The sequence below is a fragment of the Gigantopelta aegis genome, chromosome 9 (genome assembly GCF_016097555.1).
Source record: "Gigantopelta aegis isolate Gae_Host chromosome 9, Gae_host_genome, whole genome shotgun sequence".
Classification (NCBI taxonomy): Eukaryota; Metazoa; Mollusca; class Gastropoda; order Neomphalida; family Peltospiridae; genus Gigantopelta; species Gigantopelta aegis.
In genome coordinates, this window is record NC_054707.1 from 42,646,562 (window position 1) to 42,672,855 (window position 26,294).

General features: G+C 34.0%; 2 protein-coding genes across 2 annotated transcripts; one reads left to right on the forward strand and one right to left on the reverse strand.

Moving 5' to 3' along the window:
* The first annotated feature begins 81 nt into the window (after positions 1-81).
* Positions 82-17,701, forward strand: LOC121381865 (ATP-dependent RNA helicase DDX51-like). Its single transcript, XM_041511243.1, has 16 exons — positions 82-191; positions 3,930-4,632; positions 5,841-5,991; positions 6,569-6,714; positions 7,680-7,796; positions 9,607-9,668; positions 10,310-10,418; positions 10,812-10,951; positions 11,580-11,601; positions 12,207-12,375; positions 12,832-12,881; positions 13,376-13,491; positions 13,892-14,008; positions 14,563-14,728; positions 16,388-16,522; positions 17,614-17,701. Exons 1-16 carry the CDS (start codon positions 166-168, stop codon positions 17,638-17,640), a joined length of 2,256 nt encoding a protein of 751 aa, XP_041367177.1. The 5' UTR covers positions 82-165; the 3' UTR covers positions 17,641-17,701.
* A 1,523-nt stretch (positions 17,702-19,224) lies between these two features.
* On the reverse strand, positions 19,225-25,849 carry LOC121381256 (transcription initiation factor TFIID subunit 8-like). Its single transcript, XM_041510497.1, has 6 exons — positions 25,603-25,849; positions 23,517-23,615; positions 21,871-21,933; positions 20,924-21,048; positions 20,191-20,338; positions 19,225-19,813 (listed from the first exon to the last, which is right to left on the reverse strand). The coding sequence occupies exons 1-6, from the start codon at positions 25,739-25,741 to the stop codon at positions 19,530-19,532; spliced, it is 858 nt and encodes a 285-aa protein (XP_041366431.1). The 5' UTR covers positions 25,742-25,849; the 3' UTR covers positions 19,225-19,529.
* Positions 25,850-26,294: the final 445 nt, after the last annotated feature.

Here is a 26,294-nt window from a genome sequence, read left to right on the forward strand (position 1 = left end):
TCGGTGATCAATTCATAATATATTAAATCTATTGAGAGATTTGTTCATTTCTCATTGGCTAATCATCTTACTTCCGGTTTTAATAAACACAAATACACGTGTTGAGAAGAAGAGGAGTTATGAAACGCGCATTATAACCAGCCTGTGCAGGACTCTAAAAGGGTTATGATGGCCCTTTTTTCAATACAAAGGTTTCGCGTTTGTACACATCATAAATTACATTTTAAGTTTTTGAAACACCATCAATATGTGGAAACCTATCAACTTGTCTTAACTTTGCACTGACTCATTAACATTCCTTCAACTTGAATCCTTCCCCCGCCCCTCTCTCCCCCCCCCCCCCCCCCCCCCCTCTCTCTCTCTCTCTCTCTCTCTCTCTCTCTCTCTCTCTCTCTCTCTCTCTCTCTCTCTCTCTCTCTCTCTCTCTCTCTCTCTCTCTCTTAGTGAACTACATTCATACACAATAAATATATCATATTAGATACCTTGCCGTAATTTCACTTGAAATCCATATTTTGTAAATGGTATACTGGGGGGACTGCGGTGAACTTGTATGGAAAACTTACTCGTATGGGGGAAAATGCAGTGAACTCATATGGAAGACAAACTCGTATGGGGGAAAAGGCAGTGAACTCATATGGAAATTACAAACTGATAAATATTATATCCAATACAGTTGAATACTGTATAGCAACTTGTGTGTAGTTTTTATGCAGAGTTCGACAAATCCGCTAGCCCAACGTCCTTGGCTAGTGGTTTTTAAATTTGGGCTAGTGAGAAATGCAAAACATGTATGCACTGTTTATGGTTTCTGTCGCAGGAAATAAGTCTAATGTCATGCATGTTTTGATTATAGGTGACTGCCGTTGACGTACAAACTGCTATTGACATGCAAATAGTTGACTAATGGGGACATAAATAAGAAGCATGTATACAAAACAAGTGTCAAAATACACATTTAAGATAAATATCAAAGTATATCTGCATATCTGTACATCCCCATACGAGTTCACTGTTATTTTTTCCATACGAGTTCGTTTTGCATACAAGTTTTCCATTCATACGAGTTAGTTTCCATACGAGTTCACCGCATCCCTACTGGGGTACATGTACCACAATATCGCGGTACTTAACTATTTGGAAGAAATAAAAAAATGCACTAACATATATGAAGGTAAATATACTTGGGTTGCAATTTGTGCTGTATCTGCATCATGTCCATGCAATTGTGTTGACAAATAAATGCAGTCCTAACATTAAAACAGTTGATGGAAGTACACCATAGCACTGGCTTCCGCTCGAGGGAGGTTACGATGATATCGCAAATGTTACAATATGGTAGACAGTACGGGTCAAAAATTGCTCTTTTTGTAAACACATTTGAAGTAATGTCTAGTAAACAAACTTCAACACAAGAACGAAGAAAAGCAAACTTAAGTTAAAACGCTTCATTTTTCAATTGTAGTAATAATGATTTCCCTAGAAATTTGACACGGCATGGTAGACCAAACACTTTTGGGGCATTTTGGGGGCACTTGTTTTTCATAAAAAATACACAAAAATTAACTGAAATAAACATTAATGTAATTTAAGTGCTTGCTTTAATAAATGACTGGCAAAATATATAAAAGGTATATTTGATTAATTAATAATACCTTTTTGGGTGTTTTATAAAGGCAGTTTTAGAATTAATTGGTGAAAAAGGCTTGTTTAATCTCAGGGCAGCATGGTGCTGATTAAGGCAAGATGGTGCTAGACTATTGAGGCATGGTGCTGCACCATGCTAAAACAAGCTAGGGAAAACACTAAGTAACATATTTACATTTTCCAATGGAAAAGTCGGTGGTAATAATTATTATTCTTCTGCAAGAAAGTGTGGGCATTTTTAAAGATTGTTCATCATGATCATATTAGTAAGATTCTACAGTTATATAATCAATATTTATCGAGTGAAACCAAGAATAGAACATATTAAAAGTTATGTGTTTTGTTTAAATTGCCAATAAATATAGGCCCTTAAATGTTTCCATACTTTTCTAGAGGTCGCGCGTTCTAAATATAGTAACACTGTGACCGTGTATAGCCTCGTTTTGATTGTCAACAACCAGACGACAGTCTGATAGCTATCGGAGCAGAATTGTATGTGTGTGTGTTAGGTACTGGGGCTATTTATAAGTATGGGGGTGTCAGTAAAATCACACTGTCTGTTATTTTATGATCAAACAGTAAAACTATGAATACTTACCCAAAGTTTTGACATTTCTTCAAATTTGTTAATGGGCAAAACAATGTGTTGTTTGTCATCACATTTCTAACAATAAACGTGCCACCAGGGGGTGTTGCGCGTGCTAAACCGCAAACATGTAAATGAAGCGATATCATGGAACCCGCGGTATCGTGAGCAAGGCGTATACAATTTTTTAATTACAAGATTTTCTTCAAACACATTCACATGCATTAGTAATGTTCAAACAAAAATATTTCAATGAAGGTTGTTCTCATTATGCGATAAGTTGTACCGACTTGTCGCATGCAATGGAATTGTAGTCAGAACACCTAAATTGGAACACCATTAGTTGTATACGACAAGTGTCGGAATTGTACCGACGTGTGGGTAATTGTTTGCATGTTTCCATTAGAGAACTGTTCAAGCACGCCTGTCATGGGCACAACCTCTGACTTTGTCAGAGCATTCTGTCCATGACAGGGATCGTACTGGTTAGAACGTGTTCTATTTCTCACAACAAAACATAAGCTGTCAGCCAGTCAAATCAAATTAAAATTGAACCATTCAGTTTTGTCACCTCTGCTTATAAATATGTCAAAATGTCCTGATTTCATGGGTCCATAAAATCTGTTATTTTCAGATGTAGTCAATAATTGTTTTGATACATAATACCATTAGTAAATTGTCTACATTCATGTTATCTTTATTTCGGAATTTTTTTGTGTACACTTACATTTCCCACAAAATATTTTAAACTGACAAGCTTTGTTTGACGTCATGAAATCTTATAACGTAACATCTCACACACACAATTTGAGTCACTGCGACAAATCACATAATGAAAGAAAGAAATGTTTTATTTAACAACGCACTCAACACATTTTATTTAAGGTTATATGGTTAAGGACCACACAGATATTGAGAGAGGAAACTCGCTGTCACCACTTCATGGGCTACTCTTTTCGATTAGCAGCAAGGGATCTTTTATATGCACCATCCCACAGACAGGATAGCACATATCACGGCCTTTGATATACCAGTCATGGTGCACTAGCTGGAACGAGAAATAGCCCAATGGGCCCACCGACGGGCATCGATCCCACACTGACCACGCATCGAATGAGCGCTGTACCACTGGGCTACGTCTCGCCCCCCATCACATAATGAGAACACCACTTTAACAATTTTGCATCATTTTGGCATTTTTCCAGCATTCTGAAAACGAAAACTTTATTTACCAACTTTATTGTTATTGTAAGGAGATGCAAAGTGACATCATTGGAATACTGACGTCATTCAAATTCAAATTCAAAATTAGTTGTATTAAATTGTTTTTATTACAATGCTTCGCCACATTAAGATAAAAACTGGTCTACTAACCTTGACCCCTGTTGAAATTCTATAATGAGCAGAAAATGCTATTTAAACATAAATTACAGGTTGGTATGTTTTTATTTTTCATAATTTTGGACAAAATATTAAGTTTAAAAAGATAAAAGAAATAAAAAGTACCTTTTGTCAATATATCATATCAAAAACTTACAGTTCGATTTGTTATATTTATTGTTTGCGATGCCAATATAAGTGTGCGAAGAGTGACTGTCATCAACCTTGGTCAAAAAACAGTTTTATTTCTGCTAATAATATCTATTTTTTCATGTATGCTTCACTAATTATTGTGGTTATGAATGTTTTTGTGTAGGTTTATGGGTGATGAAGAAGAAGAGGAGGTTGAAGAAAAGAATTCAACAAAAGCATCTCACATTTTAAAGAAGCTTAGGGATGAAGCTTTAGCTCGGAAACAAAAAAGACTCGGTGACCAACAGTTATCCACAGATGTAGAAAAAGATGAAAAAACATTGGAGATCTCTTCTCCAAGTCCAAGCCCTAAAAGACAAAAACATATTAAAAAGAAGGAAAAACATTTGATCAAGTCAACCAAAGATGCAGTTTCTCAGCAATTGGTACAGAATGACAAAGATATGTTTACTGATGAGTCTGCTGGGTACAAGAGTAAAAAAAGGAAAATATCTGAAACATTTAAGGGCAGTGAAGAGTATGTTAGTGATGTGTCTAATGCTGAGAGACACACTACATGTTCAGTAGATATTTCAAAAAAAAATTACAGAAAAAGGGGGCAGAAACATACCCAACAACATGTTAGGCAGTCAGTAGGTATGGATGATGATTCTACTGAATTGATAAACAATGAAAAATCAACAGAAGATTCTTTGACTGAAATAACAGACGACCAGGAGCAAACTGTGGATGATTCTCTGGCTAATTTAGCTGATGATGAAGATGATGATGATATGGAAGAGGAAAATGATTTCAAGCAGGATGGTCCTCATGAAGTTGGTGGATTTACAGTTTTGGGAGATTATAAAAAGAAGCAAGTTGAAAAGGTATTTATACTCACAGACGTTCATTATAAATTTAAAGTCTTGAGTGTTATGAATATGATGGTTTAGAATGTTGAAAAGGTATTTATACTTAAGGTATTCCTTTTAAATTTAAAAAGTCTTGAGTAAGATTATGATTGCCTTTAGGGTTCTTGTTAATGTTTTAAAAGTCCAAAGAAGGTGATCATGAAGCTGCAGCAGATGGATTACACACTTTGATGTTAAAATGCAATCAAAACCAGGTGTACACAGATCTGTAGGTAAGTAGTGTGACGCATGCAGATTAAAACATTGGTGGTGGTCAGCAAGACAGGTAATTAATTTCTGGGAAATGACTAATCACAAACCCAGGACTTATATGTACATACAGCTAGGTAGCTCATGTTAACTGCTAGATTAGGTAATATTAGAATGGTACTAGGGCTTCTAGAATTTTTATAAAATCCACTAGCCATGGGATCAGCGATTTAAAAATTTTACTAGCCATGATTAAAAATTCACTAGCCCTACTTTACTTTAAGTTAATATAATTTTACTAAATAATAATAAAAATTAGATATGTCACCTAAAGAGAGAGATGTAGCTTAAAAACATTAACCTTGGGGGTTGGGGGCAGGATATTCATATTTACAAAATAGACATAACTGCAACATTTAAAAAAATATATTCACTAGCCGTCGGGCATGGCAATAGTAATTATTTACTAGCCCAACATTGAATATCACTAGCCATGGGAGTGGGGCTACCATAATCTAGAACTTAGTAGAAGACCTGGGTACATTTGACTCTTAAAACTTTGCATGAAAATGCTCGGATAATGTTCTGGTATTAGCAGAAAGTACACAATATGTAAACTGCAATAAAATCCGGTGCAGTTTCTGCCTGTTTGATGTTGACACCAGAAGACAATAGACCATTCAGAGGTACGTATCTGTGAGATTTTTCACCATCTGCCATTTTGCTTTTTTATGGAATACTGTTCAAGAGTGGTACAAGCATCTGAAGTATATGACATCATTAATAGGACATCATAACGATTGCTTTATACTTTAATGCATGTCATGACATTGTGTTTTATAGATTATGTCACATTTACTTGTACTTGTATAAATTAACACTGAAAAAGTGTCACAAGAAAATAAATACTGTACATATATAGTATATTTATAACCACTTGTAATTTTTAAATTTCTTACATATTACTGTTTTAGGTGAAGCGTATTCTACCAGACTGGCTGGCTCAGCCCAGCGTGATAGGAGCTGATCTGAAGACTGGACAAGTTCCTGTATCGGCTGTAACTGAATTACATCCTGTGTTACTAGAAAACCTCACCAAGAATGGCATTACTCATTTCTTTCCAGGTCAGTGGACTTATTTGCAGGCCACAATATTTCATGTGAATCATTCTGTTTGCCTGTCGGTTGTGCAGTTTCGAATTGATGTGAATGGGTTATGTGGTAAATCGTTATATTTTAAAATTAATGCCTAAACTTGAAGATCATCATGGCCCCATTTCATGAAACGATCTTAGTGCTAACATGAAAAAACACCTATACAATCAGGCTTTGTATACACTTGTATACTGTGTCTACTGTAAATGAATATACATACATACATACATACATATATATATATATATATATATATATATATATATATATATATATATATATATATATATATATATATATATATATATATATATATATATTGTCACATTTAATAACTGACCCCTCCAATCCAGTTACTGGCATCTTCCAATGCTTTAATTTCCTTTAAAATAATGTGTGACATATCCTGTGTAAGGTGAGGTTTTATCATTATTCTTTTACAGTAAACACAATATACAAGTGCATGCAAAGCCTGATTGTATGGGTGTTTTTTGTTACGTTAAATTTTCTTCCTATGATTTTGAGTCGGGTGTTTTTTTGTCTGCAGTCCAGTCTCAGGTTATTCCTGTCCTGCTTGATACGATCAGACACGGCATTAGAGTGGGACGAGGAGGCTACCAGCCCAGTGACATCTGTGTGTCAGCATCGACAGGAAGCGGCAAAACACTGGCCTTTGTCCTGCCTATAATACAGGTCAGTGTGCATGTTCTACACTTCTGGGGCCAGTTGTTGACACGCTAGTTAGCTTTAAAACCAGTGCTTAACAGACATTTTTAAAATCAAGGACCAAATCATTGCAAATAATAACTGAAAACATAACGTAGAAAGTTGCTTTAGAGCAAGCAAAGGTATCCATACATAATCTAATCTAAAGTTTATTTTGTAATTCCGCACAAAAAAAATTAAAAGAAAAATATTTAGCTAACCCAGGGTTAAAATTAACTATGCTTTGAACACCTGGCTGGGCCAAGGCCTGATGCTTATAAAACTTTTAGAGTCCAGACTCGAGACTAATAGAGTCTGAGACAATAATGTCATGACAACACCATACAAATTGTATGCGTGTGACGCCATTTGAGATTGAGTCTAGACTCTAAAACGGGTATGTTATATCTGTTTGTTAAATAAACCATTCTGAGGGCTGGTTTCCATGTGCTTGGTTTAAAAAAAATTAAAATGTGCTGCACGCGTATACAGAAAGACAGCTATTGATAACCATAAAATCAATTTTTTTTATGTTCCACACCATGCCAAAATCTGCACACATGGAAAATGGCTCTTACGCTCATTTGGTTCACAGACAAACTTTAAAAATATATATGTTACATAAAAAGTAAGACAATGATGAACAAAGTTTTGGTGTTGCAGATAGTTATGGCATTTCAGGGAACATTTTGTTTTTAAAATCTTGATTGGAAGTATTTCTAGTCAATTCAAAATTACTGATTAGTTAACGTTTTAAAATTGCTTAATGATCTCTGAAACTTGCATAGCGAATCACGACGCGATACTGAACAAAATGTTCCCTGCATTTTATTTTTTTGATTTGTAGGGTAATCATTTTTCAAATGTTTTAAATGTTGTTTTCACAACTGTTTAACAATATCTAATTAACTGGAATGTTTCTGTAATTCATTATGACTGTTTTGTCTGTACAGGCACTGAAGGACTGTGTTGTACGTAAGATACGTGCTGTTGCTGTGCTGCCTGTACGAGATCTTGCTAGCCAGGTGTACAGAGTGTTTCAAACTTACTGTGAGGGCACAAACATTAAGGTAAAATGCAATCTAATTAAAATTAGCTCCACTATTACATGTGGATCTAACACCAGCCAGTTGTAGCTCATGTCCACCAATCAAAACCTTACTTGCAGAATCCTGCCAGTGATTTAAAACTAACAACACTGCGTAGTCCCCAATGTCCAGGTAACATTTCGTCTGTAAATAATAATTTAAATATTGACCAATCACACTTCGCCTTTTATAACGTTATTTGGGAGCATGCAAATTCTAAAAATATCGGGCGAGTCTATTTTAGTGGCCGCAGTACAGCGAACCATACCAATACGTACGGGGTGGGTTATCAGTTTTCAATTTTACATTAAAAATTATTTATTTATTTATAAAATAAAAAAATAAAAAATCAGTCTTCAGTTTTACATTACAAATTATTTATTTTATAAAATAAAACATGTTTTAAGGCATTCGTAATTCACACGAAACATGTCGTATACCCTCAGGATAATTCGGAATGTTTTCAAATTATTTTTAAATCACTGGCAGGATTCTGCAAGTAAGGTTTTGATTGGTGGACATGAGCTCCAACTGGCTGTCTTTAGATCCACATGTAATAGTGGAGCTAATTTTAATTAGATTGGGTAAAATGCATTTTAATTATTTTATTATTATTTGTTTTTTAATATTTATTTTCTCCAGTCCATTCTGACCATGTCAAGGTTGGGGAGCCTTGAATTCATGGCCTTACATCAAAGGGATATAATTTATATACAAGTACATATATCTAATTTGTGGTATAATAATGTTATATAGTTATATATAACAATTTGATACATTAATACATTTGTACTGTTTCTGTATAAATTAAAGATTGGCAAAAAACGAAACAAATTGCTATGACGCATAGAATGGAAAGGACTGGGAAACATAGAAGAAGAAAGAAGATATAATGGTTAAAACACATAATAATAAATTGATAAATAAAATAAATAAACAAATAAACAAATAAAATAAATAAATACATGGGGGAAAAAAAGACCTGGAATTTGAAACACGCTATTGTTAGGAATACATTTTAATTTAGCATTGATTTTTTTTAATGTAAGCTGATATCTATGGTTCTTAACAACAGAATGACATTTCTCAAAACCATAATTTAACATAATATTGATCAATATCACAGGAAACCAGGGTTTCTAGATTATGGTAGCCCCACTGCCATTGCTAGTCATATGCAGTGTTGGGCTAGTAAATAACTACTATCGCCATGCCCGGCGGCTAGTGAAAACAAAAGTTGTTAATGCTGTATTCGAGTCTTTTGTAAATATAAATATTCTCTGCTACCCTCACCCCCCCAAATTCAAGGGTTTTTAAACTGTATCTCCCTCTTTATGTGACATAACCAGTTATTAGTGAAATTGTGTGAATTTTTAATTGTGGCTTGTACATTTTTAAAATCACTGATTCCATGGCTAGTGGATTTTAAAAACATTCTAGAAGCCCTGAAAAACTAATTTGTTTCTCTCTTTTTTTTTATGTTCCGATTTAAAAGGATGGCGTGAAATATGTCCGATTCTGTTTTTACCGAGGGTCCAGCAGTGCTCACACTGGAACAAATTTTGTTGTTTTAGCCAAATTTCAGATTTGTAGAATGTTTCCTTGAAAATTATTCAAAATTGGTTAATTTAAAGGCCATTTTATTAGCCAAACACTTAATGCATAAAAATGGGCTGATTTGGCTATGGACATGGTAAGCTCTGGTCTCGTTTTGATGGATTTCAGTGTATATGTAAATGTAGTTTCATCTTTGAGAAAAATTTGCATTATTTATCTTGATTACTTTGTTTAGGTTGGTCTGCTTGTGGGTCAGAAGACATTTGAGGTAGAACAAGGCTTGCTGGTTAAGAAAAGGTAAGACTTTTTCTGTTGCTTGTATTTAATGCAATACAGTACTACTGTTATATTCAATTTATTTTTATTATCTACATGGTTAAGACTTAGCATGTTTGATAAATTTCGTATAAGCATGCATTATAAAGTTTTTATTGATATTGGAACATCTTTATGATACCTTTGTTATTTGGTGCACCAGGGTTAGCTCTGGTACTTGCCAAATTCGTCAGTTGCAAATTTTAAATTTAAAGTAGTTGGCAAATTTTAGTTTAATTTGGCAAAATAATTTCATGTAATAATTGACATTTTTCAGAAAATAACTGACAATTTCTTCGAGCTAGCCCTGTGCACTGCACATAAAAGAACTATTTGTAAATATTTCTTTTATGTAAGCTGATGTCTATGGTTCTTAACAACAGAATTACATTTCTTAAAACGATAATTTAATATAATACTGATGTCACAAGAAACTAATTTGCTCCTACTTTTCTCCCCCAAGTTTTCAAGTAATTAAAACCAGATATTAATAGCGACTAACATTCTTTAGTTTATCTCTTTTTGTAAAAAATTGCAAAATCAAACATTTGCATATTTCTTCTTCATTGAATATTTCTGGTGGACATGTGAAACATTCAGATTTTATATTGATTATATTTCAGACAACTTGGGTACCAGAGCCTGGTTGATATTATTGTGACAACTCCTGGACGCCTTGTTGACCACATCAATAAAACAGAGGGGATGGATCTTACTCACCTTAGATTTCTGGTATGCATTACCTAACAGTGTGTGAAATCTCTGTATTTATTATATCAAAGTTAGATGATAATAATATTGCAAAAGGTTTGCTTTGCAGTAGCTAGTGTTAGAAAATTAGTTTTAACATGTGTCCATATTATTTGGATTAATATTTAGTCTAGTTATTATTAACATGTTATGCTAAAATTATATTTAATAAATGTATGCTTGCATCTTTTGAAGTTACACTAAAAGATTTAGGTGATAGATTTTCTAAAAAAAAAGAGGTGTGAATCCATGTAGATTATAGAATACTGCATATTTAATAGTATTTAACTTTCTTAGTCAGTCATCTACTTTTGCTGTATATATACAGAAAATATTGCAAGAATGTATTTATTTATTTTGAATTTACTACTGCAGGTAATTGATGAAGCTGACCGAATGATAGGCGATATCAAGCAGGATTGGCTGCAGACACTTGAGAATGCTGTATTCCAGTCAAATTGTACTGCATGGGGGAGATGTTCTAGAGAGAGGCCAGGGACAATAACTGTGGCCAGGTAGGTAGAGATTTTTGTCTGAGAGCATGACTAGTTTTAGGAAAAATATTACAAACAGGTTTAAAATGTGTATAATTTTTATATACCGTAAATCCTTAAATAGAAACCTAGGCTTCTATTTTTCCGTGACACTCTGAGACCCGGCTTTTATTTTTTCGCGACACTCTGAGACCCGGCTTCTATTCAAGACAGGTCACTATTGAAGGCAGGCTTCTATTTTTTTCAAAGTCATTTTCCTGCTGTTCTCACCAAATGGTTAAAAATATGATATCAGCAACAGAAGTGACAAGTACAACACAGTCTTTAACCTGACAAAACTAGAATAGCAGAACTAAGCAGGTTTCTATTCAAGGCAGGCTTCTATTTATTATGCGATGCTCCGAGACCCGGCCTTTAATCAAGGCAGGCCTCTATTGAAGAATTTACGGTAATATATTATCTGTATCTGACTTTTTAAAAATAATCTTTGCACGTCCAATGATAATTTAATGTCTTATTAGATGCAATTTGAAATCACATGTCAACTAGTGTTCTAAGATGCCATTTGTAATCTAACAGAGTAAGGTCTTTAAAGAGTGTTCATATTAATATCAGCAAAACATAACCAAGTTTTTATTTTCTTTTTCAGTTCACAAAAGAATCAAATACCAGTAAGTATGAAATATATTTGTAGTTCAAGTGAATGATAGTTTGAAATACTTTCTTCTGTCTGGTCTTAGTCTTAAAGGGACAAACCCTAGTTTTTAAACACTAAGGCATATTTTTTACTATTACAGCAGTTTTTGATAACTGAAATCATACTTTACTTAGATTTTATGGTTTAGATTATCAGTTTCCGTACATTCGAAGTGTTTTTGGTCTTCCTGGTGTTTTTAATATCACAAAATGCATTTCTCATATTTTAAAAAATGCACGTGCCTCTGAGAAGTAACAGTTATGGAGTCAAGTTTTAGTCTATTTTTAGAGGGTATTTCACCATGTCAAAGTCACAGACTCGTGTTTCATTCAGTTGTAACTTTATCCAAATGTGTTACAGGTTTGTAGATTAAATAAACTTAGTGTTAATTTTCACGGGTTGATACTTTAATCAAAATGAATGCTGGAATTTTTAATTCAAAATTTAAAAGCAGATTAAAGTTAACATTTGAATTGAAAAATGATAGTGAATAATAGTGTTTTTAATATTACCCTTTGATTATGTAATGTAAATTGATTCCATATTGAGCAGAAGAGGTAATTTTGTTTCTTGTTTCAGTTGCAGAAGTTGCTCTTTTCTGCCACTTTGTCCCAGAATCCTGAGAAATTACAGCAGCTGAATCTCTTTCAACCCAAATTATTCACTTCCGTTGTCAAGGCTACCAAACAAGATCAAGAGAGTGCAGAAAATGTTATATCAGACACATCCAAAGATACTAAAGGAACAGGTATGCATATAGTATACATATCTACATATAGATATCTACATATCTATAATAGAGGTAAATAAAGTATAAGAAGTTGATATATCTATATCATAATGTTTTGTTTTCCACTTGTACATTCTCTTTGCAACATGTTTATAAAGAAAAAAACAAAGGCCGTGCAAAAGTGACTTGTATTCAGATGACCTTTGTTTACAGTTTCTTACAAGTTGATAGGCAGTGTGTTCTTTATATAATAGAGAGGTCATTGGTATATAGTAGGTCCACATCTTTCACATACAAAATAAATTGTAGTTATTCTTTGGTAATATCATAAAAAAGGATTTTGATATAATATTCATGATTGATAAATAAATATCCATGTCGATAAAAAAAAATTCTTTAAAGATGATCAACATATGTTAATGTTGTATTTAATCACACTGAATTGTTTTGAGGTATAATGTTTTTTTTCTGTAGAAATATCTGGAGATTTTGTTGGGAAATACACCACACCAGCGGGATTGACGGTGAGTGTTTTAAAATACTTAACAATTTTTTATACAATGAACTTGATGAATATGATGACCTTGTTTTACAATCATTGGATAGTTCAGATTTTGTCCATAATGTGAAAAGAGAAAATATGTAGAGTATATGATACCAGAAATAGAACATATAGGGTTTTAATTAAGTAATAGGTGTCAAAATTGAAACTAAAAATGTGTAACGCTACAATAAATGTTAATGTTTTGAATTGCTTTATTTTATTTTTATTTTATAGTTAGCATAGCACTAAGAAATAGTAAATGTCTTATTTTTATTTATAAAATATACAATCCAAACTTTTCCGTTAAATTATGACTCATAACTGATTTCCCATATGAAAATTGTCAACTTTTTGTTCTTTTACTGTGACAGTCCTTTTTATTAACTTTTACAAATTCCTCTGCCATTTATTATTTCTTGTACAAATATTAAGAAAAATTACCTTACTTTTGATGTTGTTGTTTTTCACCCACAGGAATTTTTCATTGAGAGCAGTAAAGCTGAAAAACCATTGGTAATTCTACACTTTCTGCACTCTCTCAAATTCCGACAAGTGCTGTGTTTTACAAACTCTGTTGAGACCACACACAGGTGAGAGGGATGAGTGTCAATGCATGCATTTATAATGTCGTGTTACATATACATGTAAACATATTCGACAAATATATTTTACATAGATGGCAAAACATACTTGTCAAATGTTTTTCTAAATATCTATTTGGACATAGAATGCAATTATTGTGTGCAATTATATCTATAGTACATGAAACACCAGCAGTTGACTGTCCATGACATCATAGTGTTAAAAAGCATTATATACATTACTTATCAATCTTATGAAAAATTTAATTATTTTTAATCTGGAACTTTTTTTGACAGCATGTGGTTACGTTTTTGACTACTAATACTGGTGTTGAGATAGGTTGATGCAAGATTCTCCACATTTTCATAAGAAAGCCGTCATTCTTAACCCATTGTTTTCTTGTTTCAGGCTGTACCTCCTGATCAAGTTGGTTGGTGGTATAAATGTGCGAGAGTTTTCATCTGGTCTCCATGCCATCAGAAGGAACAAGATCCTTCGCAAGTTTTCTGCTGGTCAAGTGGACATGTAATTAAAACAATTTGAAGTTTAGCAAAATTTATTACTAACATGTCTACGGACAATCTTCAAAATTGCTTATGGATCATAATTAAAGCAAAACACTTTTATGTGATATAATAACACTAAATAAAACACCCTATTTTACACTCTTTAGTAACTTGGATCAGCAGCTTTATCCTTGATATATTCTAATATAATTTAACTGAATATGTCTCACCAAATACTGTTCTATATTTTGGAATATTAATAGTTAAAGGTTGTAGCAAATGATAAACATGACAATATTCACAATTTTTGTACTGGCAATACAACTATTGTATTCTAACAAGACTTATCTTTGAGGGGTGCGATAATGATCACTCATCTAAGCCCCACCCCTAAATTTAATCTAAGGGATGCAGTTATCATGCACCTCGTTTGAACAAACCACATTGATTTTAGTTTTTTTTAGGATTGTGATTTTTCCCTCCATCATTTTGAGGAGTGACTTTTCATACTCCTGACTTTCCCATAAACATACATCTGTTATAATGGTATTTTACATGTTTGAACTATTACAGATTGATCTGTTCAGATGCAATGGCTAGAGGAATGGACATAGATAATATTAAATATGTCATCTCCTATGATGGTCCGCCCTTCATCAAAACCTACATTCATCGAGTTGGGCGGACTGCCCGGGCAGGGAAAACAGGAACATCATTTACTCTCTTGGAACAAAAAGAGGTACACTTAAAAATCAGTATTTTAAAATACTTTCTGTTTTCCTCATCCCAACCAGGCTTATGATATCTATTGTTCTGCCTATGATAATGCATAAGCTGTTTTTTGGTAAGAATAGCCTATGTATCAGCACCAGCAGCAGCAGGTTTTCTCTCTTTCCAATCTAATTAAAATTAGCTCCACTATTACAAGTGGATCCAACAGCAGCCCGTTAGAGCTCATGTCCAGTTGACCTTTCATTTGACCAGTCAAAACCGTACTTGCAAAATCATGCCAGTGATTTAAAAAGAATTTGAAAACATTCGGGATTATGCCGAGGGTATACGAAATGATTCGAGTGAATTACGAAGTATGCCGGAAACTAATTTCAATACATGTATAAAATTTTATATAAAATTCGTTTCAAGACGGGGGGGGGGGGGGGGGGGGGGGGGGGGGGGGTGGGGGGGGGACCTGTGATGGTATAGCCATAAAATCTGTTTATACTAGTATACAATTCAGAGTTTATTACTGCATTTTCCCCCCTGTTTTTTTAATGCTGAAATAGACTAACAAGTTCGCCTATTACATAAATAGTCTCGCCCGATATTTTTAGAATTTTTATGCTCCCGAATAACGCTATAAACGGCGAAGTGTAATTGGTCGATATTTGAATTGTTATTTATAGATGAAATGTCACCTGGACATGGGAGTCCACGCAATGCTGTTAGATCTACCAGGGTAGACCCAGTAGAGCTAATTTTAATCAGATTGCTCTCTTTCTTGACTAAATGTCAAAATATCACAAGTTTAAATGTGCTGAGGTATCATTAAAAACAATATTCCTTTCCAATTAAGTGCTTCTTCAAACATTACTTGGAAATAAAACAAAATGAAAATATATTTATAACATCACACCATCAAATTAACCTAAACATTGGTTGGGCTTAAAAGTCAATAAAAAATCTTATTCCTAATGCAGGTCTTCTAGATTATGGTATCCCCACTCCCATGGCTAGTGATATTCAGTGTTGGGCTAGTAAATAACTACTATAACTAGCCCGACGGCTAGTGAAAAACAAAGTGGTCAAATGCTGCATTTAAGTCTTATTTTGTAAATATGAATATCCTGTCCCTTCTTTCCACCCCAATCTAAGGGGTTTTAAGCTCTATCTCCCTCTTTAGATGACATATCTGATTATTACTATTAGTAAATTGTATTTATTTAAAGTAGGGCTAGTTAATTTTTAATTATGGCTAGTAAATTTTTAAAATCAATGATCCCATGGCTAGTGGATTTTTATAAAATTCTAGAAGCCTGCCTTTGGATGGATTGGAAGTAATTAAATTAATAAGTGAATATTTGAAAAATTGAAGGATCAATGGAAAATGCCAAAATGGGCTTACTTTGTAAAAATGAATGCACGAGAAATTTTAATTCAGTGCCGTATTTATAAAACTTGAAAGTTTAGAATGAAGGCTTTAATAAAGTCTGACCCATTCAAGTAACATGCAGATAAAGTCTGGATTCTTTGCTAAAATGTCGAGTCTGGTATTTTAGAAGATTGCTTCAAGTGCCGGCCCAGATATTAGTTTGTAACGAGATCAAAGATCAATTTCTGTTATGCTGATGTTATTGTTACTCATAAACTTGAATAATTTTATAATGAACTGTCTTTTTAGATTTTCCACTTTAAAAAGATGCTGAAGGAAGCGGGCAAAATAGGAGTGAAAGAGATGAAACTTGCCAGACGTGTGTTGAAATCACATATTCCTGTCTACCAGGAGGCACTGCAGCAGCTGCCAGAAGTCATCAAGGTCAGTTCTAAAAGAGTATACAACCTATTCCTTGTTTAAAACAAGTATTATAAACAAAGTGGATGTTTAATATATATTTTTTAAAAACCTAAATTTTGTTATAATTTCTGGAATACTCTTTGTTGTAAGTTGTGGTGTTATTAAATAAATTTATTGAACATATACAGACGTCCAAAAGAAATTTTACACGGCTTGAAAATGTATTATCAAAAACCAACAAACAGTATGGTGGGATATGAAACTATCAAGACGTTCAACATCTAAATGTCACAATGCACTTCATGATACATGCAAAGTATTTGTAAGGTTATTTTTAAATTGGTTCTTTTTGATTAGCAACAATATTTATCAAAGTAGTCAAATGTTTTGACACTTGTGTATGTAAAGTTTTTGTTGGACTTCAGTATAGTAAAAGATGGCTGTAAATGAATAGGAACATTATGAATGACAGTCACTGAATTGAAAACACATTGGGCCTAATTTACAAAGCCTGTTGTAAATATGTGTAGTTAGCCATGTGAAAGACAATTACAGGCTTTGTAAATTTGGGTCAATGACTTTCAAGGTAAAAAAATGTCATATTTTCTGTTTGCATATAGAACAACACATCAATTCAGCAAGTGATATCAGTTGCCACTTAAGAAAATTTTCTTTTTGCCAACTCTCATTAATTTGTCATTTTATCACAATTTATGCATTGTTTTATTATATGCAACGTGACAATGTTTTCATGTCGACAGGTAACACAACAATGATAAACTGAAGTTACAAAATTAATGTATTTGCCAGATTTGTTTAACTTGTAACCACTTGGCTGATATTATAAAGGACTGCCAGGCACTAATGCACCAGTACCAGTTGTGGTGCACTGGCTGGTGCGAGAAATAACCCAATGGGCCCACCGATAGGAATCGATCCCAAACCGACCGTGCATTAAGCGAGCGTTTTACCACTGGGCTAAATTTCACCCTTCCAAAAACCCATAGAATACACTTCAGTATTAGTGACCTGTTCTTGAACGACTGGTAATTTGTGGATTGTTATGTAGTAAATACTCTTGGTTCACTGAATGTCTTTTTTCTCTTTTTCAGATTGAAAAAACAAAGACAAAGCGATGACGATTGACATACAATAATTTATTGTACATAGACATGATATCAATAAAAAAATATATTTACATTTATATTGGTAGTTAATTTTATCATGCTACCCTGCTGTTGAAACAATAGTTATGGTTGAAAGGATATAAGAATGGTCATATATTACACAGCCCAGCACTGTTACGGTTAAGCTGTTACATACACATGTAAGACGGGGTTCATACATTACAATGTTTATTATGAACCAAATTCCACGGCTTTAAAAGGCATTTTCCATTACCTTTTTTATTTTTGGAGGGTGGATTTTGGTAGAAACATCAACATATTACAATGTTAGCTACAAGAGACAAACATATATTGCAGTTGGAAAGCCAAGGACTGGGATGTAAGGACAGTGAAAACAGTTGAATGATAGCAGCTGCTAAATCAGGAAGAAATGATTAAAAGGAGACAGGAAAGGGGCAACAAGACAAAACTCTCACCCCATATATATATATATACCTTCTCGCACATATATAATAATTGTTCTATACAAAAGTTAGTTGGTTTTATTCAATGACACCACTAGACTACATTGAGTAAACATTCAAACATTAGGTAATTCTGCATTAGTCTTCATAAAAAGAACTCCACTACATTTGTCCACTAAAAGCAAGAGATGGCACATACCACTGCCTTTGATATACTTGTCACGGGGGAAACAAGCCAAATGGAGAATGGGTCCACCAAGGTGGTTTGTTCCTTCGTCTCAAGCACGTCGGACAGAGCTAGATCCTGTCCTCTACTATACAATTATATCATATATGGCTAGTATACCATGACTTTGATTTGAAAGCTTACTATAGAATCCACTGAATAGAATTGCTTTAAAATGTATAATAAACCTGAGAAAACAATTCATTTGTTTAGTCCGAGACAGTTTGGACCACATAGTAATTGACACATCCACTAGAAGATGACATCTTGTATACAGACATCAGAAAGTTGAAACAATCGGTCCTTACATATCCCGTTTAATGAGATATGTTTGCAATAATGATCTTATTATATTGCAAACCTCCTGCCGTTGTATGATTTACTATATTCTGATTGGATTGGATGACGTGTCTTAAAAACCAAATGTTATCCTTCGATAAACAGAAAATGAAGGAAGGAAATGTTTTATTTAACGACGCACTGAACACATTTTATTTACAGTTATATGGCGTCAGATACATGGTTAAGGACCTCACAGGTATTGAGAGAGGAAACCCGCTGTCGCCACTTCATGGCCTGCTCTTTTCGATTAGCAGCAAGGGATCTTTTATATGCACCTTCTCACAGACCGGATAGTACAAACCACAGCCTTTGTTACACCAGTTGTGTGGAGCAGTGGCTGGAACGAGAAATAGCCCAATGGGTCCACTGATGGGGATCGATCCTAGACTGACCATGCATCAAGCAAACACTTTACCACTGGACTACGTCCCCCCTCGAAAAAAATTATGTCATTACGTAAAATGTGACGTCATTATGTAAAACAGATCATGAAAAGGACTTTAGAAACTTTTTTTTGTGTATCTTTACCTAAATAAGTTGTGTTGTCTGTAATTACAAGAATTGTTTGCCAGTTTTTGAGAATTTATTAAGTATAGCTGTCACAAATTTAGTATAAAACAGCTTCGCTACGCTACATTATTTAATACAATTTGTGACTGTTGTACATCGATAAATCACAAAAAATTCTTATATTATTTTCTAGTTTGAACTAATGCTTGAAAAGGAGTAATATTTTAAATGCTTTTTGACATTTTCAGTTACTCCATTCACAAAACAGAAAATTTACTGTACTGTCAGTTAGAATGTTAGCTAACCAGCACCAGAATTTGACTTTTCATTCCACCACAAGAATTAACACATGAAACTTTTTATCTTCTTCTTTTCTTTGGCATTCGAACTGGTCTTAAGTAGGGATTGTCTATTGCATCCGAGTCTATGGAATCCTGAGCCGGTAAGGTCTGAGATAACTGAAGATCAGAACCACCATTCTGGGAGTCTTGTAAAGTCCTGGATTCTAGACCTTGCAAAGAGGATTCCTTTGGACGTTTTGTAACAGGTTCCTCCAAATCCTTTGGTTCTTGAGCATCAAGATCTTGATCCTTCGGCAGGAGTGCATCGAGGTATGGAAGTGCAACAGGCTTGACCGCTATTACTAAAGAAAGAAATGACAAAAACATCCATTTAGCTATAAGGAAATGAAAACTATCATTTAAATACAAAATTATTATAGCAACTATATTCAGAATTGGTGCCGTAAAATGAGCTCAGTATTATTTTCTAATGATGATGAGAATGTTTAAAATGAAAGATTACACAATTATAGTTAAATATATTAAATATTTCTCGAAAATGTCTTCAAAATAAATTTACTTTCATACAGATTTGTTTTTCAGTTACATTGTATAAACTTTAATAACAGCTGAAAAAATAAATGTTTTAATTTACTTTTGTGATGTAAATGAATGCTTTCTTAAGTTTTGTTTTCCTGACAGAACTGACAAATAATTTGTCACTTTAAATATTTCATACATGGATAGGCATTGACATCATCTTTAAAAAGGCTCTGTGTTTCTCCAGTCTTGGCAATGAAGCGGGTCAGAGCTCTCTCTACGTCACGTTTTTGTGAAGCTGCTTTCTCCCGCACATGTTGATACTCATTTAGTGGTTCCTTGTGGGTCTGAAGTAGAAAATACAACAGGATTTTTTTTTTTTTTTTAAATTATAATGGAAATTGATGTGATGATGTCTGTCAAGTGTGTGAACAATCCAGACCAACATAGAAACTAACAGTAAAGTTTAACCAGATGTTTATGAAAAAAGGAAAGTAATATAATTTGCTCAATAAAACCTAAGCTTATTTTAACTACAGCTATTTAGTGGCTAACACTCTACCACTGAGCGAGGTACAACCCACCAGGGCTAGCTCTGACATTCGCTAATGGCAAATTTTATAAACAATTGGCAAATTTTATTTTAATGTGGCAAAATAATTGCCTGTGATGACCGATATTTTGTTGGAAAATAACTTATTTCTGCCATTTTTGAAGTTTAATAGATCACCCAGAGTTAGCCCTGCCACCCACCCATCCATTACAAAACTTTAAAGTCCGACTTTTTAAAGCTTTAGTAAATTCTTGTCCATATCTGAAGGAAAAAAACAAAGATGTGTAATAACATTATTTGTATTGGTAATTATATGGGGTAAATAGTTTGGTCTTGGTCATAATATGCAAGTAAAGAAATACTTGCAGGATACAGTTACCAGTGTTTTGATGTAGGTGTGAGGATCGGGAAACACTGGAAGATAATCTGGAATATGTGATGGGTGTGGTTTCTTCTCAGCTGTTTGTAGTGTTCTTGGGTTGGGTACTGCTGTGCTGAGTGGAGCTAAAATTTTAAAAAGAGAGCAAAACTTCAAGAAAGAAAGAAAGAAAGAAAGAAATGTTTTATTTAACGACACACTCAACACATTTTATTTACGGTTATATGGCGTCGGACATATGGTTAAGGACCACACAGATTTCGAGAGGAAACCTGCTGTCGCCACTACATGGGCTACTCTTCTGATTAGCAGCAAGGGATCTTTTATTTGCGCTTCCCACAGGCAGGATAGCACAAACCATGGCCTTTGTTGAACCAGTTATGGATCACTGGTCGGTGCAAGTGGTTTACACCTACCCATTGAGCCTTGTGGAGCACTCACTCGGGGTTTGGAGTCGGTATCTGGATTAAAAATCCCATGCCTCGACTGGGATCCGAACCAAGTACCTACCAGCCTGTAGACCAATGGCCTACCACGATGCCACCAAGGCCGGTTCAAAGCTTCAAAGACTAAAATTGTATGGACTAGGCCATCTTAAATAATATTTATGTCTGCTAAATGACAGAAAATAAGTGATGTTTTTGACGTTTTCCTTTGGTATTGTGTTGCATTCATCAACAAACTAAAGTTGTGAAAGACAAACTTTAGAACATCAAATTGGTACATAAATAATTAAAGTTGTTTTCATTGAGCATGATACACCCAAGATGTACAGGAATCCACAAAATCATGTATATACTCGTGTAAAACATACCAAAACATGGACAAATATCAATGTTCCCCAACAACTTTATTTTAATACATCACACAATTATGTTAAGTTCTGGCAAAGAATAACAGCTCTTTGTCAATGTTATCAAAACTAACAATTACAATTTTGCACTTACGAGGAATAAAGACCGTTTTGTTGGGCCTTTTTGCATAAGCAGGTATAGACTGTACATTAACACCTACAAATAGAAAAAGAATTTAAAACATAATCTTACACCAAGCATACATTGAAAATATACAGGAGGCATAGTTTCATCAATCAGTTTCCTGAATACTGATAATAGATCAGGCACTAATCTAGCCATCGAATTGGTATCTGTTTTGCTAAAACTTATACCTGGTTCAAATTGCCAAGTTGTTATATTTTGGACTTTTGTTATGATGGACACTGCATGGTTTGTAAGCGATTTCCAGATTATGCACCTCTCAATGTTATGCATAGAATCTTACTAAAGTCTATGCTGAAAATACAAAGCAGGTTGCTAATTGCATCTGTTTACTTTTTGACAAAACTGACCAAATTATTTATATACCCGGTATTTACATTATACACCCCATGCTGTTTTCATTACGTCTTGCACATTTCAGACCAACAGAAAAAACAATTGTGTGTTGAAATCACCATTGATGAATTAACTGGTGGTTTCCATGATGTTGCATAGAAAAGAGATCTCATCATCTGGCGAGCATAATACATTATTTTTATTCCTAATCTATGATATTGACGATACCGAAAAACACGAGGGTAATAATCTCTTTATCATATAATCTCAAGCTTAATATAACGTGTTTTTGTAAACTGTACATGCAACTTTAATTCCAGTCAGCCATTACGTGATATTCAAATGACGTAAGAATGTAGAGCGGTGTATTTTTGAATGAAAATGATGTCAAACTCGAATGATGTCATTTTGGATGTCCTTACTTCAAAATAAACTAGGGCCTAACGTTTTTTGTTTTCTGAACGCTGGACAGCTATCAGTATAAAATTGCTATTGAAATGTTTTTATTTTATGACTATGAATGCATGCGTCAATCATGGAGTGTCACCCATGTGCGTTTGCTTAAATGTCAATAAACCTAGTGCCGTGACCTCCATTAATTTACATCTAATTTGCAAAGTTATCAAATTGTTAAAGTATGTGATCTGAAAAATATCACATACTTTGATTGCACTGAAAATGTAAGATATTATATGATAAATTTATTTATCACGCAGCCACTTTCTATTGGTCGATTATGATGACCAATTAAAGCATTCATAAACATATACTAGTTAGCAGATTATGACATTTGACACATGCTTAGATACATTACATTTTTGTTCATTTGACATCTAGGTCATCATGCAATGTAGCCAAAGTAACAGAAACAATAGCTTTTCCCCCATGTCTGATGGACTGCAGGATAAAAATAATAACTAGTTAATGACGTAGGATGTTGGCTTTAACCTGTTCAGGCCAAATGGGGAATTCTGCTCGGCAAACCTTGCATAATTTTCCATTCTTACATTTCACAGGATAAAGCCAATGTCCTACATCATTAACTAGTTATTTTCTATGTATACATACTTATGTATACATATGTTACTCTCTTAAATTACCAGCATGGGGTCTTTTATTTTCACTTTTTCACAAAAGAGAATAATCATGCCATGACCAATGATACACAAGTCATCAAAGATTGATTCCTTGTGCTGGTTTTTTTCAACGTCATTGCAGCTAATGAATGACAAAAAGATAAATAAATGTGTGTACAATACCCATCTCAATAAGTGCCATGACAACATCACTAAGCATCGATTCAGTGCGACCTGACAATTCAGTAAATCCTCTAGCGCTGCGACCAAGTTCAGATAAAACTGAAAACAAAAAGATAAAAGGAAAATAAATTATATAATTATGTATATATACCCTGTGTATGTATTGGAAAAACTGGGGGTGTAGTTTACATACGGAGTCTTTGATGGATGTACCAACTACAGGCTACATTCATGTCTTAACATACAAGGCAACATGTACATATCCCTGTATAGGTGTAAGTACAAGTCATCACTTTAATATGTTGGACACTGGTAAATATTTGACCTATAACTGTCCTGTTATGACTCGGGGGGAAAAGTGTACTTAAATTACATGAAGAGATTGTTGTTTTGCAATTAGAAAGTAGAAACTTTTTGTGTAAGATGTTTTTGCTTTCACATGAGTACCGCAAAATTAATAAGTACAAGTACACAAATTTTCAAAACAATGTCTAGTGTTGGGAATCAGTTGGAAATCATCATTGATTGTAATCAGAACCAACTGATGAACTTTCGATTATTGAATCGGGTATAAAGTGTATCATAAAATATTGTTTGTTTCTGATTACCCGACTGACCCTAATTTGAACCTGTCGACCTTAAATCTTCTTTTTTTTAGTATTTCTAAGAAAACATTCCAAAACTATCACAAGCACCAATATGGTGTTGTTATAAATCAAATTCTTCTATATTGATTTTGTTTATTAGTCACAGAATAGTTTTATTCTAACAATTGATTGATGGACTTACTTCCCTTCAAATTGAAAGGCAAATTCTGTAACTTTCGTGAGATATCAGGCGAAGAGTTCCGATTGTCGGAAAATTGTCTTCATGAAAATATGCGATGTTTTCCAATTTACTTCAGTGACAAACTGGCCTTGTATAAATTTAGAGACCTTCTGATAAGCTAGTGGTGGGGCTGTTTTTTTTATCGATACTGATGAAATTTACTGGTAAATCTAATGATTAAATATGTCAGTAAAATCTCTATTTGTTTCATTATTTTTTGTGTAACTGCTGCACAAGGTGGAATCGCCCAGTGGGCGATCACGTGATCTACGTCTGGAAATAGATCGCCGAGCTTTGTAATTATGGCGACGGAGTGTCACGAAGCGTAGCTGAATGTGGGTGCTGTCGGATTTTTTTCTGTAGTATGTGTATTAGTGATTAATATGTGGATTTTTTTTTTATTAGTTAACTCGAAAATGATTGATGTAAAGGTATTTGACGTCAAACATTGGATTGGTGTGGTATTAGAGCGGGAATCTTTGCCAACTTTTTGGTTGTCAGGAATTGCCAAAAAAATACATAGGTTGGTCTCTGACTGTAATGAGAGCGTATAACTGTCCAAATGTCTGTCTAGCTCTCTTACAGTCAGAGTACTCGGGCTAGGTTACAATCTGCACTTCTCTGGCAATTCTATGTCGATATTCCACTAAATAAAAAGTGTCCGTATATTTATTTTATCCGTGGATGTAATATACGGTAAAAACTAATACAAAAAACATTATACTTTATAGTGGACAAATTATACAAAAACAATTTTTGGTTGTGGACGAGTTCAACAGTGGACGAATCATCTGAGGACGAATCCTCTGCATCCCGGCTAATGCCTGTTGGTCATTGTACAGACTGCTAATGATTTTGATTGGCAATAAATATTGTTTAAACCAAATGCTTGCCATGAAGTTCATGAACTATGATTCTGAAGTTTTATTGATAAATGCATTATTCATTCCCTGGGAACATTTGTTGTCACATCACTAAAACAGTATAAGAGGTCTTGTTTGCTAAAAATCTAACAATTCGGGGGTAAAATTCAATACACACGGAAAGTGTACCGCCCGTTCCCCCCATTAGTTATCGATCTAAAGAGGGATTTTTTGATGGGGTATATATATCCCTAACCCTAACTAATATCATCATGCTACAAAACGACAAAAAAAAAAAAAAGGAAACATTAATAAACTATTATAAATGATGGGGGGAACGGGTGGAGCTCTTGCCATACACACTACCAAAGAAAGACCTGCCAATCTATACTAACAGCTTTGAAGCATTTCTGTCAAAGTTTCCAGTGCTGCATTTTCTGCATGACCAAATCCAGTTTCAGAACAAAGTGCTGCTACGGCGACCTTCAGGGCTTTTCGCCGCGACACAGCGTGTCCGTCTGATTTTAGAGACATTTAGAAGACTCGTGTGCTTTTCACACATGTATTTAATCATGCAACAATATTAAAAACTTTGAAAAATGCACAACTTGAATTTCATTTTGTCATTTGTCTGCCATTGCAATTTCGGTTGTGTTGTTTTCTATACCTACAAACTGGAGCACCAGCAATAAAAAGAGCTACGTATTACAAAAGCCGGACCTTTATTTATTTATACGGCTCCCACCCAGAGCGAGTTTAATGGTTTGGTGTAAGGCAACACAACACAGACTACTCACTAACAAATACTTTATCATTCATTAACCCACTGCTTGAACCCTAATTTGATATTTATAAGCACAAATATAACTATAAATTAAATGCACTTAATTTTAAATGTGAACGTTCCATCATGTCTTGTGGAGTTTTATTATCTGACGGAGAAATATATTGGCTAGTTCATTCTGTTTTTGAGCTCACTCTTGGAAGGTCGGGCAGATTTACATTAAATTTGTTTAATAACCTCTTGGCTTATGTGGTTTAAAATAATTGTTATCTGAAAACCATTGGTCACTTTTAAATGAAGACC

Excerpts from the sequence above, each read along its gene's own strand:
- LOC121381256 (XM_041510497.1), bottom strand. The coding sequence starts at position 25,741 with ATGTCTCTAAAATCAGACGGACACGCTGTGTCGCGGCGAAAAGCCCTG. Across the intron at positions 21,934-23,516 it reads CATGGCACTTATTGAGATGG|GTGTTAATGTACAGTCTATA; the intron begins GTATTGTACACA and ends TTCTATTTGTAG. Across the intron at positions 19,814-20,190 it reads TGATGTCAATGCCTATCCAT|TAATAGCGGTCAAGCCTGTT; the intron begins GTATGAAATATT and ends TTCTTTCTTTAG.
- LOC121381865 (XM_041511243.1), top strand. The coding sequence starts at position 166 with ATGATGGCCCTTTTTTCAATACAAAG. Across the intron at positions 192-3,929 it reads GCCCTTTTTTCAATACAAAG|GTTTATGGGTGATGAAGAAG; the intron begins GTTTCGCGTTTG and ends GTTTTTGTGTAG. Across the intron at positions 7,797-9,606 it reads GTGAGGGCACAAACATTAAG|GTTGGTCTGCTTGTGGGTCA; the intron begins GTAAAATGCAAT and ends TACTTTGTTTAG.